The sequence below is a fragment of the Parus major genome, chromosome 8 (genome assembly GCF_001522545.3).
Source record: "Parus major isolate Abel chromosome 8, Parus_major1.1, whole genome shotgun sequence".
Taxonomy (NCBI): domain Eukaryota; kingdom Metazoa; phylum Chordata; class Aves; order Passeriformes; family Paridae; genus Parus; species Parus major.
This window is the reverse complement of record NC_031777.1, coordinates 952,376-969,667: the sequence shown is the minus strand read 5'-3', so window position 1 is coordinate 969,667 and position 17,292 is coordinate 952,376. Positions and strand designations below refer to the sequence as shown.

Below are 17,292 nucleotides of genomic sequence, written 5' to 3'. Positions count from 1 at the left end.
CCCGAGTGCTGCCCCATGCAGAGAAGGGGATTAGGAGTGAGCACAGCAGGCCTGAGGGTTGGATGTGATTACAGACTCCCTTGCCCAGCTCCAATATAAACAAGCCTTTTCCCCTCTGCCAGACCTGATCTCTCCAGGTGGGAATCAGGAAAGCAAGCTGGGTTTTGCCTCCTCAAGCATAGGCCGGTTTTAACATCATGCCCTCAGTGGAAGGGACAAAAGTTATCCTGCCTGTGCCTTTGGCTACTCTCTGCCTGCAAGGGATCATGAAGGTGGATGAGGAGGGACTGTGCCTGTCTCCAGGGGGGGCTGCAGATCTCGCTGAGCTGTTTGGGACCATGTCCTGCCAACTGGAAAGTGAGTTAATTCACTCCTGCTGCTGCAGAGCCCTGCCAGTGCCTTTGCCTTTCTCCCCCAGCCCAGTCTTGCCTTTGGTGCTGCTTCTGCCACCCACAGCAGAACCTTGGTGCCACAGGACTCCTGGTCAGAAACATCACAGGAATAGAATTTGCTAAGCAATTTTTATAGATTTTCTTTCACCACAAGTTTGGAAAGACCATTAGAAATGTCTGTTCTTGGGGTGGTACAGAGCAATCCTCCACATATTCCTTTGGTATTGTGGTTTTATATTGCAGCCTGTGCTGTCCCATGCTGGACTGGTGGCAGAGAGAACTGCAGTCAGCAGAAAGGGGTTTTGTTTCCAGCAGCATCTGCATGCTTGGGGATTGGTTTTCACTTAGGAGATGTTATGAAGGAGATTTTACAACAAAAACAATTCCTTCACCCAAGCTTTGGGTCTGTTTTACCCATTCCTGCATTGTGCAGAGGACCAGACCATCAGCTGCTGTTTTCCACATGATTTCTTTTATACAGGGAATGGCATCTTCTGGCAAAAGCAGTGCATTCCTCCTCCCGGGGTTGCTGATGTGAGCCTGTGGTGTGAGCCCGGGTCCCCATGCCTGAGGGAAGGGGGGCTGCAGGGATGTGACACAGTTGCAGAGAGGCCTCCTGCCTGTGGCAGCTGGGCAGCCCAGGGGGAAGGAAATCCCTCCTGAGGAGTCCCCCTTGCAAAGGAGCTTTGGCAGGTCTGGGTACACACTGGGAGAGCTGGGATTCTGCTGCTGCTCCGTGCCAGGGCCCTGCTCCCCACCAGCGCTGGCCTCCACTGACCTGTTTCTGCAGGGCTCCACTCCAGCCCCATGGACAGAACTCTGGACTCGAGGCCTGGAGTTTCTGCTACAGCCACCAGCTGCTCCTGCATTTACCCGAGATGCAGGGCAGGGAAAGCTGCCACAACCCAAACCATCAGTGCACTGCCCCGAGGTGCTAAAATTGGGTGTTGGTCAGTTTTAGGTTCAGGTTACTCAGTGCTGGGGTTGTCCTGGACACAGACGTTCCCAAGGGACAGCTCTGGCTGTGAGAGGCATCACCAGCAGCAAATCAACGACGGAACTTCTATCGCTCCTGATATATCACCTGATGAGAGAAAGCGCCAGAGCTCTGAGGCTGAAGAGCAACAGAGCTCGGAGCACAATGCCCTTCCCGATTCCCCGACTACAGCAGATTCTGGTCAGGAAGGACAGCGCGGGGTCCCAGGGCCGGGGTTGTAAACAAGGACCGGGGCCATGAGGGGACCAGGTTGCCATGGCGACCCGCCCCGCCATCCGCGCGCCTCTCGCGAGACCTCCCGGCGCTCCCCCCCACGCGGCCCAGCAGCTCCCGCCTCTCTAGCGCGGGCGGACGCGCTCCCTATTGGCTGGACGCTGCGGGGCGGGCGCGTTCCCATTGGTCGAGCGCTGAGGGGCGCGGCGGTGCGGCGGGCGCTGATTGGCTCCTGGGCGCGCGGCGGACGCGCGCGCGGTGAGCATGGCGGCGCCGGCGCGGCGGAGCGTCGTGTTCGTGACAGGCAACGCCAAGAAACTGGAGGAGGTGAGGGCGGCGGGACCGGGGCCTGGCGAGAGGGTTTGCCTCTATCCCTCCCTTCCTTTTCACGCCTTTCTCCCTGCGCAGGTCACGCAGATCCTCGGGGACTCCTCTCCCTACACGCTGGTGGCAAAGAAAATTGACCGTAAGTTGTTGGCGGGGCCTGGCGGGATGTGGCGCTCGTCCCGTCCGGGCCTTGTGCTTCAGCAGCGCTCCATCGCTGTGTCCGCAGTGCCCGAGTACCAGGGGGAGCCAGACGAGATTTCGGTGCAGAAGTGCCGCGAAGCCGCCCGGCAGGTCACTCGTTCTTTCCCTCTTCCCGGCGGGATGGGTGTGGAGGGAGCCCAGACAGGGCCATGGAAGCCTCCTGTCAGCCGGCTGTTGTGGTTTATGATGTGTCCCTGCAGCAGCGGGAGGGCACTGAAGCTCCTTCAGGCCCGGTGGCTGCAGGACAAAGGGTTTTATATCTGCTGGACATTCCAAAGATGTCTCTGGGATGGGCGTTGTGAAAGAACCAAGTGAGGGCTGAGACTGGAGAAACATGCAGGCATGCCTCTGGAACACAGGCTTTTCCTTTCCTTGACCTCCAGGATGGCAGGGAGCATTCAGCTCTGCTCGTTTTCCTCTGTAGGAAACCTTCCCTGCAGTTCTTCAGCCTCTCTGGCCTGCCTGGGGTTGGTTTGGGTTTGTCTGGTGTGGGTTGTCTTTGAGGTCAAGTGGGAACATGACGCTGGGATAGAGCAAGGGAATGAGTTTGGAGACAGTGCCTTCCTTCAGGTCTAATGTTCTCCTTCTCTTGGGCTGTCACTGTAGGTTCAGGGACCTGTTATAGTAGAGGACACCTGCTTGTGCTTCAATGCCCTGGGGGGCCTTCCAGGACCCTACATGTAAGTAGGAGAGAAGCCTTTTTCCCCTTTCACGTGTCAGGGTTAGGAGCACAGGCTGGCAGGGTGGGCTCCACACCCCTTCAGCTTAAGAGATGTCTGTCCTTCCTGGTAAATAATCCAGAATGAGTGATCTTACAGCACATTGAGAGGCATTCAAAGGCCTATGAAAGTGTAAGCAATAATGTCACAAGGATGCCTGTATTTCTGAGATATTTCTGAGAGATAATAGCAAAAATTGATCTTCCCTCTTTTCTTCCTTTTCAGAAAATGGTTCCTGGAGAAACTCAAGCCAGAAGGTACTGCCCTCATGTTACTGCTCTGTGTGTAACCCACTCCTTTTCCCCTCAAGTGGCTCCCTGCCCATTCTGGGGGAACCAGCAGGTTCCTCAATCCTGTTCTGTGCCCTCCTTCCCAGGATCTTCATCCTTTTTCCCAGTAGTTTCATCCCTGTATTCCCAGACTCCTGCCTCTTCAGGCTGGTGGTAGGGCTCCTGGGAGCATCTTGTTTGTCCTCAATGTGACCTGGATGACCTCCTGCTCCCTGTGGCTTCATGGCAAGCCATCCATCCATCCATCCATCCATCCATCCCTCCCTCCCTCCATCCCTCCCTCCATGCCTGGGTGGGTGTGCTGCTCTCCCAGGGAGCAGCAGTAACTCCAGGCTCCCTTCTGTGTCCCCCCAGGCCTGTACAAGCTGCTGGCTGGCTTTGAGGACAAGTCTGCCTACGCGCTCTGCACCTTCGCCTTCAGCAGTGGGAACCCAGAGGAGCCAGTGAGGCTCTTCAAAGGCCAGACCCACGTAGGTGCCGTGTGCCTGGGGAAGGAGGGCTGTGGTGTGAGTCTCACAGCAGCACTGAGGACAATTTTGGTGGCCTCTGAATATTGGGAACAGGCTTAGGGAGAGCGCAGCTGGTGCTGAGGGTGCAGCCCTTTGTTCAGTGGTGCTTACTGAACTCTGCACATTCCCTCAGTCTCCTCAGCTCCCATCTCCCTCTGACAGGGCTGCATTCAGGTGCTGTTCTTACCTCTGTTCTTTGGAGAGGTCAAAGCCCTGTCAGCATAGGGCAGTGTGAGTTTGGAGCTGCTGATTTTGGTCACATGCTGGGGAGGAGCTGGGAAGGGAGCAGCACCCTGCAGAGCCTGTGGTGGCTGCGTGTCTCAGTCTGTGTTTGAAATTTAACTGCAAGGGGTTTTTAAGTCTTTAAGTCTTTTAAATCTTTAAGGGTTTTTTTTTTTGTGCTTTCTCATGACAGGGACTGATAGTGGAGCCCAGAGGCCCTCGGGATTTTGGCTGGGATCCCTGCTTTCAGCCAGATGGCTACAACCAGACGTAAGGGGTGTTTTACCTACAGCTCTTTATGTAAGGCAAATCTTGGTCAAGGGTGTTCCTTGTGAGGAAGGGCATCAGGGAGATATGTCCTCCTGGATCAGAACAGGGTGGGAAACCCCTGGATCAGGGGTTGTGTCACTACAGATGCCCGCTGAGCCAAGCAGGGAGGCAGAGGAGGAGCTCTCCGTGCTCGGGGGATGTGCTGTAGTGTCCCTGCCACTGCCACTTGTGCTTTCTCTCCCTTGCAGCTACGCCGAAATGCCCAAGGCGGTGAAGAACTCCATCTCACACAGGTACAGGGCACTGAGCGAGCTCTCAGCTTTCTTTCTTCAGAGCGACTCGGCAGAGCCCTGCCCCGCTCCCAGCTAGCGCCCGACATCGCCAAGTCCGACCCCTGCCGAGGCAGGTGCCGTGCGTGTGCCCCTGCGGACACTCTTTCCGCTGCGGGATGTCATTAAAGCTGCTCCTTCTGAACCCACCGCTGCCTCGTCCTCCGCTCTTTGTGTTGTTTCAGTAGCGCCGCAAAGCCCGGCAGCTGCGGGTTAAAGATGCGCGCTTGGGATGCGGGACCGGCACCGGCACCGGGCGGGGGCGCGCCGGGGCCGCTGCGCGCTCCCGCTGCGCGGTGGCGCGCGGAGCCGCCGGCCAATGGGGAGCGGCCGGGGCGGAGACAGCCAATGGGGAGCGGCCGGGGCGGAGACAGCCAATGGGGAGCGGCCGGGGCGGAGACAGCCAATGGGGAGCGGCCGGGGCGGAGACAGCCAATGGGGAGCGGCCGGGGCGGAGACAGCCAATGGGGAGCGGCCGGGGCGGGGGCAGCCAATGGGCGGCGGGCGCGCCGCGCAGCCGGAAGCGGTCAGCGCGAGGACCACGTGGGGCAGCAGGACCGGGATCGGGTGTAGGAGCGGAGCCCGGCCCGGCCCGGCTCGGCCATGGAGCTGCTGCCCCGCAGCCCCGCCGAGTTCGGCTCCGCACGTTACTGGGATCGCTTCTTCCGTCAGCGCGGGCAGCGGCCCTTCGAGTGGTACGGAGCCTTCCCGGAGCTCTGCCCCGTTCTGCACAAGTATGTGCGGCCCCGCGACAAGGTGAGCCCCGGCTGATAGCCAGCGCTGTGTCCCCTTCTCGTGGGCAGCGAGCTCTGAGGTTGTTTTTCCCGGAGAAGAGGCGGCTCAGGAGTGACCTTACCGCTCTCTACAACTCCCTGAGCCGAGGCTGTAGCCAGCTAGGGGCCGGCTTCTTCTCCCAGGCAAGCAGCAACAGGATGAAAGGACGCAGTCTTAAGCTGCACCAGCGAAGGTTTAGGGTGGACATTCGGAGGAGGAATTTCTTCAGAGAAAGGTCACTTAGACATTGGAACGGACTGCATAGAGAGAGGTGGTGGAGTCACCGTCCCTGGAGTTGTTTAAGGAAAGACTGGATGTGGCAGTCAGCGCCATGGTCTGGTTGACGTGGTGGTGTTTGGTCATAGTTTGGACTCATAGTTCCCAGAAATCTTTTCCAATCCATTTGGTTCTGTGTGCAAGGTCTGGCACAGATGATGTGAAGCTCCCAGTGTGCTTTAGTAAGGACAGGAGAGACCCCTGTGTGGCCCTGGTCTGGGGAGCTCTGGGAGTTAAAACACTGGGGTCATTCTCAAAAACACACAGCAGATGCATCACTTCTCTGCCCATGGGAGTTTTCTCTGTGGACATGTTATCTTAGGCCATGGAGAGTGAGTTTGCAGGCCCTGAGGGTGTGGTTTTCACAGAGAGCTCTTAGACATGTCTGGTATTTACCCCTAAAATGGGGAGGGGGGAGAGGTATTCCACGGTGTTCTCACCATCACGCTGCTCTTGTGCCACCACCCAGGTTCTCGTGGTGGGCTGTGGGAACTCGGAGCTGAGCGAGCAGATGTACGACGTGGGGATGTGCGAGGACATCGTCAACATCGACATCAGCGACACCGTCATCCGCCAGATGCGGGAGCGCAGTGCGAGCACGAGGCCCAGGATGAGCTACCTGCTGATGGACATGCTCCACATGGACTTCCCTGACGCCCACTTCCAGGTGGTCCTGGACAAAGGCACGCTGGATGCCTTCCTGACCGATGAAGAGGAGGCCACTTTAGCCAAGGTGGACCAGATGTTCGCTGAGATCAGCCGGGTCCTGCAGGTGGGAGGGCGCTACCTCTGCGTCTCCTTGGCTCAAGCCCACGTGCTGAAGAAAGCGGTGGAGTACTTCTCGAAGGAAGGCTGGGTGGTGCGTGTCCACCAGGTGGCCAGCAGCGGGGACAAGGAGCAGTTTGTCCTCCCGGTCTTTGTGTACGTCATGACAAAGTTCAGGAAGATCCCTGGCTCAGCAGCACAGATCCTGGAGATCTGCCCTGAGGAGCAGGACAAGCCGATGCGGGTGGAGAGCACGGAGAGGCTGGTGGCAGCAGTGAAGGACAGGCAGCATTATGCCCTGCTCTGCAGCCAGATAAGCAAAACCCCCTGCAGGGAACAGGTTTCCTTGGATCTGTGTGACAGAGAGAGCGGGAAGCCTCGCTACACGCTGCACGTGGTCGACAGCACCTCGGTGAAACCTTCCCGGGACAATCACTTTGCCATCTTCATCAGTGAGTACAGCCTGACCAGGCTGCAGTCAGGTGGCTGCCCTGGCCAGGAGCTGCAAAACAGCCAGCCCTTCAGGGCCTGTGGAATTTGGGGCTTGGAGAGGGGAATAACCCACCTGTGTGGGGTTGGGTTGATGTTTTAGTCCTGGCTTTGCCGTGGGATTTGCCTGGTGGTGCAGGCAGAGATCTGGCACAGAGCTTGTTGGGCAGAGGGACACTGCCTGCCCCACCTCCAGTGGCAATTCCTGCCTGGATGCTGGTGACAGGCAGGAATTAGGGTTATTAGCAACCTTGCAGCCAGGAAGGTGTCGTTGCTCTGTGTCCTGGCTTGCAGGGCCAGACTGCTGGGGATGCACTCAGAGGGATGTGTCGGTCTCTGTCAGCAGCACCATTCCCACCCTGCATGCCTGCAAAGCTGGGGCTTAGCACAGCCTGGAGACGGGTCAGGAGCCTGTTGGACACCCCCGTCTAATGAGATGTGGCTTTTCCAGCTTCTTGCATGACCCTGCCCAAAACAGGGGCGATCCCGGCTCTCTTGATGGTGGCGGTGCACAGCTCTAGCCAAGCAGTGGTACCTCCCTTAAATGTCTTGCCATTCCCTGTGGCTCCTCCCTTGGTGGCTCGAGGGCCAGGAGCAGCCCAGGCTGATGGCAGCCCCTTCTGCAGTCCCACAGGGCAGAGAAACCGAGTGGCTCTTTGGGACGGAGGAAGGGCGGAGGCAGCTGGCGGCCAGCGCGGGCTTCGGGCGCCTGCTGACGGTGGCCCTGCACAGGGAGCAGCACTACGAGGGCATGGCTGGCATCCAGGCAGAGCTGTCAGCCAAGGTCATGGAGCTGGCCCCACCAGGCCTCCCTGCCCGGCAGCAGGTGAGCCCCCATTGCCTGGCCTCCTGGCTGGGCTTCCCAAAACAGGGCCAGCAGGGAAACCCTCTTCTGCAAGGGAGACCAAGCTGCAAGGCCTGAGCTGGGAGCTTTGGTGGGCAGGAGATGGGCCTCAGGTGCAGCCTCTCTTGGTTTTCCCTGTCTGCCTGTGCTTGGAGGCAGGATTTGAGGTGCTTGTGTGGTAGGATTCAGTGTGAAGTCCTTGCCTTCCAAAACCCAGCATCCCAAGAAAAGCAGAGATCCAGAAACTCTGAAAGCATCCAGCCCCTGTCTTAATCCTGGCTGTAACTTCTCTTCCTTCTGTCTTCTCCTTCCTGACCCAACTCCACACATCTGAGCTCTTGTAAGAAATCTTGCTGCATTTGCTCCATGTATTCCCTGTGTTGGGAGTGAATCTAGTGCAGATCCCCAGCTCTCCTGTGGCATCCCACTGCTCCTCTACTGTGTCTGCTTCGTGCTGGCTCTGTAGCCATAGTCAGGACATGCCATGAGAGTGCCAAGCTCTCTTCCTGTAGCCTTTCCTGCTTCACAGCAGCTCCTGTCCTCCCTGCAGGTGCCCTTCCTGTCTGTGGGAGGGGACATCGGGGTGCGGGCGGTGCGGCACTGTGACAGGAGCCCCCTGAGTGGGGAGTTCGTCGTGGAGGACGTGAAAGGAGATGGCACCTGCTACTTCCGCCGCCTCATCTTCCTCCAGAACAGGAACGTGGTGCAGTCAGAGGCTCGGCTCTTGGCCCCCACGCCTCTCCCAGGTACATGGGGCAAGGGCCAAGGCTTTTTTGGGGTGACAGAGAGTGAGAGCAATACAGGAAGAAGGTAGAAATCCTGCTGCCACCTCCCTGTCGTGTCCCAGAGCAGCTCTGGGAGTGTTTTTACACCGTGGGTGGGACAGGGCTGGGGGTGGTGCCCAGAAAGCACCTCCATCTCTCCCCTTGCCTTACTGGCCAGTGTCTCCTGTTATCCAGGGCAGAAGAAGCGGAGGAAGGACAAGAAGAAACCCAGCCCCACTGAGCAGCCCGGAGCCATCGACAAGAGCTACCTGTGCTGTGAGCACCACAAGGCCATGGTTGCGGGGCTCTGCCTGCTGGGGGGCCCCGACGCCCTCCCAGGTGACGAGGCTGGCAGTGGGAGGCTGTGCTGGGGGCAGGTGTCCCCACACCACAGCCCCTTGGGGAAAGGCTCTTTTGGCCAAGGTGCCCCGTGCACCCTTCTCAAAGCGTTTTGGGGGCGCTGGGTGGGACGAGCAGTGGGGTTAGGGTGTCCTGGTGGCTCACCTGGTGCTCTTGGTTGACAGGAGAGCTGGCAGTGCTGGTGGTGGGGCTCGGTGGGGGCAGCCTGCCCCTCTTCGTCCACGATTACTTCTCGCAGGCCCGCGTGGCCGTGGTGGAGATCGACCCCTCCATGCTGGAAGTGGCCACGCGCTGGTTCGGTTTCTCCCAGGGTGAGCGGATGCAGGTGCACGTCTGCGATGGTCTGGACTACGTGGCCAAGCTGGCAGCTGAAGGTACCATCTCACAGAGCATTTCAGGTGCCCCCATCGAGCCCAGTGGCTGCCACGCTGGGTAGCAGGGTCCTGGGCTGTTGTCACCACCTGCTTGCTCTTCCTGCCCATCTCCTGCCGTGTGTCACAATCTCCAGGCTCACCAGGTCTATGGTCTCCCCCAGCACCAAGGGCTTGTAAAGAGAAACCCCAGCAGAGAAGACACCCATAATGTGGCAGAAGGGGTGTCTTGACCATCCCGTCAAGATTGGCCTTGAGAAAGATTGGCCTTCCCATGTGTGTAACTCACCTCTGTCCCACAGGATAACAACTGTCTGCTTTGTCCTGCAGCACCAGCCCAGTATGATGCCATCATGTTTGATGTGGACAGCAAAGACCTCACGGTGGGGATGAGCTGCCCGCCCCCAGCCTTTGTGGAAAAGCCCTTTCTGCAGAAAGTTAAAACCATCCTCAAGCCAGAAGGTAGGAGGGGAGATCTGGCCGTGTCCCTGTGCCCAGGCTGGCCGGTTCTGTGTGGAATTGGGGCTGTGCCACCGTTTCTCTTGCTGGAGAATCGTGGCCACAGCCAGGATTGCTGCGTGGCATCCCCTTCTCCTGTGTCTGGGTGTTGCAGTGGGCACAGTGACAGCAGCATGGAGTGGGTGGCCTGCAGCTCTGCTGGCTCAGGCAGGCTGAGACATCCCAGGGGGGCTGGCAGAGCTTTCTGGAAGCAGAAGGTGTAGGCGGTACCTGAGAACAGATCTCGTGGCAGCAGGGACGTGGAGCAGAGCCAGGGGCACAGGGGGGGACGTTTTTGGGTGGGCTCTGAGCTGCCCTCCCTCTCGCCCTGCCGCAGGAGTCTTCGTGCTCAACCTGGTGTGCCGCGACGCCCGGCTGAAGGAATCCGTCCTGGCCTCCCTCAGGGACGTTTTCCCGCTGCTCTACGCGCGCCGCATCCGAGGGGAGGTCAACGAGATCCTGTTCTGTCAGCCGGGCCCCGCGGGCCGGCGCGGCCCCGCAGAGCTGGGGGCGCGGGCCCGGGCGCTGGAGGGGGCCCTGCGCCAGCCAGGGCGGCCCTGGGACGGCTCCTATGCACTGGCAGACATGCTGCAGTCCGTCCTCATCCTCTGAGGGGGCTCTGCTGCTGCTCCAACACCGTGGGCCTCCCGTGGGGGCTGCCCGTGGCTGGCCTGGGCCTGCTGGAAGGATGGGACTGGCTCGGGAAGCGCTTCCTGCAGCGTGGCTCCTCAGGAAGGGCTCCGGCACCGTGGAGGGTTGGACAGCCCAAGGGTTCAGCTGGTGGGGTGAGGAAGGTGCTGTGGGACTGGCAGGACTGTGGGGTTTAGGTCTGGCCTTGCTGCTTTCCCACTTGGGGAAGAACATCCCTCTGACTCTTCTTCCCCTTCAGCACAGCTCCTTTTGTTCTGATGGTGCCTCTCCCTGCATCTCTGGCATTTCTGGTGTCTCTGCAGAGCCCCAGCCCTGCTCCAAGCCTGCTTGTGGATGTGTGTGGGAGGCTGCGAGCTGGGAGAATAAAGTGCTCAGGGGTGCTCTCAGGCCTGTAGTGCTTTGCTAAGGCTTATTTCTGGAGCACCCACACCCCTGGAAAACCTACAGTCACCTCTGTTTCAAAGGCATGTCCTGGGAGCAGGCAGCTTCCCCTTGGACCCCACTGCCCCCTCACCCTCCTCAAACTGCATCCCACTACATTTTCCCTCTTCTCAATCTCTCCAGCCATCACCACTGAACTGAAACGCCTGAGCTCAGAACCCTTCTGCCCCAGGGCCAGCAGGGATCCAGCCCTGGGCTGAGGCTCCTGGCCACACCAATCCACTCACCCAGATGGTGCAGGCCAGCCTTCCTGAAAATAGCAGGAATTTCCCCTTCCTGAAAGAGCAGCCAGAAAATACTCATTGGGGTGTTCCCACAGCACCCCAGTCCTGGCCAGACAGCTCCTTCAAGAGCTGGTTATGGAACAGCTGACCTGCAGGTTCTCATTCATTCATCAGAAGCTATTTTTGGGGGGCTTGTCTTTCTCCCCTGCAACAGCTGGTGCCAAAATGAGCCTGGGACACAGCACCAAAGTGACCAGCTTGCAGACAGCAAGGTGACAAAATGGTGCTTTGCCACTGATCCTGCACCCTCACTCCACGCTCCCTTCTGCCACTGGCAGCCTGAGAGAGGACATCTCTGGCAGCTGCTTCCCAAAGCAAACCCTCCCCAGGCACCATTTCACAGCCCAGGGAGGTGACAGCGCACTAGAAGTAGCTCCAGGAGGGATCTGTATCTCAGCAATTCTTGCTGGGCCTGTCTCCCAGCTCTGCAGCTCACACACCCTGTGCCAAGAGGGTTTGGGCTGCCCCTCATTGGCCTCTCCTTGCTTGGAAGGAGCCAGCTCTCCTCCATCTGTGGGAAATCCTCTGCCACTTCAAATGCATGGTGATAGGCTGTGTGAGCCTGAGAATTTGCAGTTCCCCAGCTCCACAGGGCCATGGAAAGGACCCCACAAAGGCTCTTGCCCCTTGAAGCAGTGGGGGCCATGTGGGCACTGCACCAATGCTGGAGCTGGGGCTGTTGGTGCCCAGCATGCACCATTGCAGCTGTGCTGCCAGCAAAGCACCTCCTTCTGATCAGCAACTGGGGATGTATTTTCATTTTAATTTGCCAGCAGGTTCTACTTTGGGAAGTGCTCTGTTCAGATCCCTTCTCTGATGCTTCCTCCCTTGTTTCCCTTCGCACAGAGGGACAGATGGGTGCCCTACTTTCTCCCTGGGTTAACCTCCATCTATACAGAGGGAGATGTTTTTTTTAATAAGTGTTTTTGATGGTTCCCAGGCTCAGGAGAGCAGGGCTGGCCTGCTCCCTTCCTCAGATAAAGACAGCCTGGCTAGGTGCCCTCTGTGTCACTCAGCAGTCAGTCACCCCTCCAGTGCATTCTCCTCCTGTGGTGATTTCAGGACAGCACGGGGGAGAAACGAGGCTGAAGCTGGAGCTGAAGTGTGCCTGCCCCCATGCAGTTTCTAAAGCTCCTCTGTGATGAGCACTGTTTTGAAAGCTAGCTATTATCCACCTAGCTTAGCAATGGCAAATTTCTCAACTAGATCAGCAGTGCTGCATTTACTCTATTTTTAACTTAGTTTGCAATTCTCAACATAATCTTAATGACACAGGCTTGTGTGTGCATACCCTTTATTTTACCAAAACCATCTCCTTTCTTCCCCAGGAGCTCATACAAAGGCTGCCTTTATCCCCCCCTCGTCCACTCCTGCCTTTCTGTTGTGCTTCCAAAATGCTGCATAACGCCACATCCTGGTGGAAAAACAAAAGCCATCTATTAGAAACAATGTAAGGATGAAATCTCAGTTCATTGCAGCTGTTCTTGCAGCTACTGATAGCTTGACAACTTTGGTCTGAAAATTCATTTCAGCTGGAAAACTGGCAAATTCACCGAGTGCTGCAAATCCTCTGCAGGTAAAACGCTCCGAGGCTGGAGTAATTGACACATAGTAAATATTTCTCTGCTGGCAGCCAAAACATGAAGCTAATGTATATGTCGAGTGTTTTGGCAATGTACTCATGTTTACATCCCTTACTCCTCACTTCCTTCCCTTGCAGCGTAGGCACGCTGTCAGTGGCGGGATGGAAACAAGCTCTGCCGTCACTTAGCAACCTCCACTGGCACGGAGATGTTGACTTTTTCCTTTCTGCCTTTCCCAGCACAAAAAGAGCCTGGTGTGTAACTCATCCCACGGCTCAGGTGTGAGCTGGGGATGCTTTGGGCTGGTCCTCAGAGCATCACATCCATGTCCTGTTCCCACTCCAGTGAATGAGACCTTGGGAGTTGGTGGGTCAGCCCTGAGTTTCCTGAGCTTGGGTGGAAGGATGCAGAGAGGTTTTTTGGCTCGGGGTGGCTGTGGGCAGGCACTGATGGGGTGTCAGAAGTACACCCCATATGCTGTCACAGCCCAAGTCCCGGTTCTGCAGAAGGGAAAAGGGAATGACACCAGTTCCGTCTTGGGGACAGGGTGGAGGTGGATGAGGGACATACTGTCATCAGCTCAAAGCATAGCAAGCAGCTGGGAGAGATTTTCAGCAACAAAAGCTGCAGGGATTGAGCCCTGGGCTGATTCCCTTGAGCTGGGCAAAGCCTTGGCCCCACTGCCTGGGGATGCTGCATGGCATGGTCCAGCACAACAAGGGCTGCAACAGCCACTCCCAGAGGCTGGAAGCACGTGGCAAGTGTTTTGTCCATGAAATCTTCCCTTGGAGAAGCCCTTGGCTTTGTGGCCAAGGAAGCAGGCATGCTGCCAGGCTGCAGGGAGGGAGTGCAGCTCTTTCCTGGGGTGCTCAGGGCTGCAGGGAAACATCTCCGCAGGCTGCAATGCAGCACAGTGCCCTTTATCTACCCTGCAATTGGATGCACCCGGCTAAAAAATGCAGCTGGAGGTCATAGGGCAAGAGAGAGGAGAGATGGGACAGGGACTGGGTTGTCCTGCGATCAGTGAGTCAGCAGTGCCCCGGGCTGTGGGGGGAAGGCAGAAAACACATCCACTTTACATGGAGAAATGCTGCAGCCACTCTGGCTTCCTTTCACGGGCTTGAATTCCATCTTTTGCAGCTTCAAGGTCTGAGCTCTGGTCCTGGCAGATGCATAGGCATAATGCTGAGTGGCATCTTCATGCAGCTCTGCTGCAGAGCCAAGTGCTGCCCAGCACCTGGGAGCTCCCCCTTGCACGGGCTCCTTGCCCACACCTGCTCCTGTTCTGTGCCTGAAAAGCTCTGCAGAAACTCTGGGTTTGTGTCTGAAGCGAGAAGAAGGTGAGGAAGGTTGAAGAAACCTGCATTTTCTCAGGGGAGAGGATGCAGCCTCTGCTGTGCTCTGCTCTCCCTGGGTAGGGCAGCGTGACTGGCTCTTCAGCGCAGGCATCTGCGAGTCTCTCTCTGGTTTATATATAACTCATTTCTCCTGAAGGGAATCACACTGGTGTGTGTTTATGAAGCAGCCTGGGGACCTGGTCCAAATGTCCTCAGTTTTATCATCACGCTGCCTGGTTTGGGAGAAGTGTCTGTGTGTGAGTTTGTGGGTTCAGCTGCACCCTGAAGCCAGGCTATTTTTGCCATATATTTTTCTGGAAGTCGTGGCAGGACAAGCTTTCTGTCTGTAGCCTTGATCTGAAATTGCACTGGAGGCTGTGACTGGGCATCCCAGACAGGCTGTGCTGGAGCTGGTGACATGTGACATCAGACCACGCTTTTGGAGTCAGGATGTCACCTTGGGGAGCAGGGCACCCACCCTTCCTGCCGTGCCAGGAAAGGTGCTTAGCAGAGGTTTTCTCTCCTTGCTTATGCAGCAAAAGAAAATGATAAATATTGTGAGGCACAACTGAGCACAGCAGGGTAAAATCAGATTGTGTTTAAGCAGTGAGCAGCACAGCTCTGTGCTCCTGGGGATTGCACCTACTGCTCCCCCAGGGAATAATTTCTTGCATGGCCCCCTGACACAGATTTGGGTCTTGTATTTCCAAGTTACAAGAAGCTTTGCAATGGTCTCTGCTAGTAGCACCCCTGTTTGTTTTAATTTAGCTGCTCTGAATCTTGGCAAATTCAAAAAGCCAGGCTGGGCTCTGCATGGGGGTGTGGAACAAGCTGCCCAGAGAAGTCAGGAAAAGCAGAGACCTAAAGATATGTTCGGGTGCCTCTCCTCTCTCCTTCCCTGCTCTCTTGGAGTTGTTGGGAAAATGAGGAAAACCTCTCATGATAACACAAGCACACATAATGAAATAGTTTGTGCTTTTTCCAGAAGGTAGGGGATCTATAGTTGTGGCTTTTTTTTTCCTGGAGGGGGGAGAGTGAAGTTTTGTAAGTGATAGAGTTGCAAGGTGAATGTGGGCACTTAGTGGCTTTAACTCTGCTTCACCAAACAAAAAAGTTTGGTTCGGGAACTTCCCAGACTTGGGGGAATAACTCAAAACTTTTCCTAATCTTAGTTGTTTTCCTAGTTTATTTTATTTTAATCATGGAAGCAGACCAAGCTGTAATTTAAAGACCTCACTGAAAGCACAGTTCCCCGGGTTATCAATTTGAAGGTGTGCATGTTGCTGCTCCCCAGGCATCATGCCTTTCTCAATCTTCATTTGTCTCATGTGGAGATGCAATCCTGTGGCCAGGCTGCTCTTCTACGGATCTTAATTATTGCATGGGGGCAGCACAAAGTGCTCTGATACTCATAATGTTCTTCCCAACTTCCAGCCTCCATAGAAACCCATAAACTGGAGGAAGGCCAGGCATCTACTCCTGGCATAGCTTGCTCGCCCAGGAGTGGGGAAAGAAATAATCATGCTGCTAATTGGCATAATTATGTCAATAACTCCCAGGCTCCCAACTAGACAGAAATGATGGCAAGGCTTTTCCCAGAGGCTGTGATCTAACTGCAGCAGTGAGGAGAAGCCGTCTCCTCCTTATGCCGATTAAAAACTGTTTGCAGAGTTATAGGTCGGTCTTTTGTGGAGTAATTTTTTACACTTATTGAGAGCTCTGGCCAAGAAGTTTTGATAATCCTCCAGATCATTAGTCTCCATCAGCCTGCGGGATGTTCACAGTTCCCTTTTGTTTTGTTTTTCACGCTGAGCGAGGCCAGTGTCTGCTTTAATAGAGAGGATAACTTTTATCGCTGCAGGACTCCAAAGCCTGCGTTTTGGATATTTTCATGATGTGACTGCTGCCAGTAATCGCAGCTAAATCTCATCTCTGTTGTGTGCCTGAGCTTTTAGCTCAGCCTCAGTGTGCATTTTTAACTGAACCCGCTGCTGGCTTGGACTTTGCTGTCGCTTCCCAGCCTGCTCCTGATCCATGCACCTGCTGCCAGCCCTGCTGGATCCAGCTCCTCCTCGGGATGTGCCTGACACACAGGCAGCACTCCTGCCTGTGGCTGAGCTTTGCCACAGCCCTTCCCAGCAGCAGGATGGGGTGGCCAGCTGGGGTTGGGGCTCCTGGGGGAGAGGAGCACCGTGGTGGTCTCATGGTCAGCACACAGACCTGGGTGAACTGTGCTCTTCGTGTCCAAGTGTCCCAGCACCGAGGTGGCCTTGTCCCCAGGCAGGAACAGAGTCACAGAATGGGTCAGGTTGTCAGAGGGCTTCTGGTCTGATCTCCCAGCTCAAGCAGGGTGATCCCAGAGCATCGTGTCCAGTTGGTTCTGGGATATCTCCAGTGAGGGAGACTCCACAGCCTCTCTGGGCAATCTGTGAAAAAGCAATCCCCAGCAAGCAAACCCAAAGTGATGTCCAGGTGGTAGAAAGACAAATTACTTGTTGGTAGAATTGCCTTGTTAAGGTTTAGGGCCCGACATATTTCAATTATCTCAGACCCTGGGAGAGGTTACCAAAGGGAAGAAGGGTGTACCACTCTTAAATGACACAAAGAACGCAGAATTGAGGGGCTACAAGGATATTTGGCAGAACATCCAAAATAAGGAAGAAACTAATAAAAACATCTGAGCAACTATGCTGAAATCAGGTCTGGCTGGGTAAGAGGTAATTCTGGCAGGGGCAAATTGTGAGCACTGACTCAAAAACCCCACTGACTCAAGAGAAAGACTGAGCATGCAGACTAATTAACATTGGAACCAAGAGGATCATTAACCGACAGCAGACAGAACAGTAATTAATAAGAGAACTAGATAACTTGTAGCCAATAAACATCAAAGCCTTGGTTTGTTAAAATCCACAAAAAGGGAAAACTTCTGACAATCCTCGTTCTGGCTTTGTGGATTTGCCACCAAGCTCTCTTTCTGCGCAGAATTAGAAATAAATCCAACCCCTTGACTCTGGGCGTGTGTGGGCCTTTGGCACAACGGGGGGAAGAAGGGATTTTGGGATAATTGTGGGATAATTGTGGGATAATTGTGGGACTGCCATGGGATCCGCACCAGGACCCTCACGGGAGGGGGCGTGGCCGCCTCGCGGAGGCCCCGCCCCCAGGCTCGCGGAGGGCGGGGCGCGTGCGCAGTGCGCCGGCCGTTACCTGTCAGCGGCGGCGGGCGGAGGAGGAGGAGGCGGCGGCGGGATGGAGGGGCTCATCCCGCTCGTTAACCGGCTGCAGGATGCCTTCGCGGCGCTGGGCCAGAACTGCCTGCTCGACCTGCCGCAGATCGCGGTGGTGGGCGGGCAGAGCGCCGGCAAGAGCTCCGTGCTGGAGAACTG

The 17,292-nt window shown here is 56.3% G+C and overlaps 3 protein-coding genes across 5 annotated transcripts in view; all 3 read left to right on the top strand.

Moving 5' to 3' along the window:
* The first annotated feature begins 1,820 nt into the window (after positions 1 to 1,820).
* On the top strand, positions 1,821 to 4,618 carry ITPA (inosine triphosphatase). The gene is made up of 8 exons (XM_015636808.3): positions 1,821 to 1,929; positions 2,011 to 2,068; positions 2,156 to 2,220; positions 2,737 to 2,810; positions 3,075 to 3,106; positions 3,494 to 3,609; positions 4,064 to 4,140; positions 4,389 to 4,618. Exons 1-8 carry the CDS (start codon positions 1,867 to 1,869, stop codon positions 4,507 to 4,509), a joined length of 606 nt encoding a protein of 201 aa, XP_015492294.1. The 5' UTR covers positions 1,821 to 1,866; the 3' UTR covers positions 4,510 to 4,618.
* Positions 4,619 to 5,007: 389 nt separating this feature from the next.
* On the top strand, positions 5,008 to 10,655 carry EEF1AKNMT (eEF1A lysine and N-terminal methyltransferase). Its single transcript, XM_015636156.2, has 8 exons — positions 5,008 to 5,225; positions 5,989 to 6,736; positions 7,400 to 7,599; positions 8,168 to 8,363; positions 8,577 to 8,720; positions 8,906 to 9,115; positions 9,443 to 9,574; positions 9,948 to 10,655. Exons 1-8 carry the CDS (start codon positions 5,073 to 5,075, stop codon positions 10,220 to 10,222), a joined length of 2,058 nt encoding a protein of 685 aa, XP_015491642.1. The 5' UTR covers positions 5,008 to 5,072; the 3' UTR covers positions 10,223 to 10,655.
* A 6,461-nt stretch (positions 10,656 to 17,116) lies between these two features.
* The window catches only part of DNM3 (dynamin 3), a 169,493-nt gene continuing 169,317 nt past the window's right edge, over positions 17,117 to 17,292 (top strand). For all 3 annotated transcript variants that reach the window (XM_015636155.2, XM_015636154.2, XM_019007640.1), the window contains exon 1: positions 17,117 to 17,291. In XM_015636155.2, coding sequence (XP_015491641.1) covers positions 17,156 to 17,291 — 136 coding nt within the window. In that variant the 5' untranslated portion in view covers positions 17,117 to 17,155. The remainder of the gene's footprint in view (position 17,292) is intronic.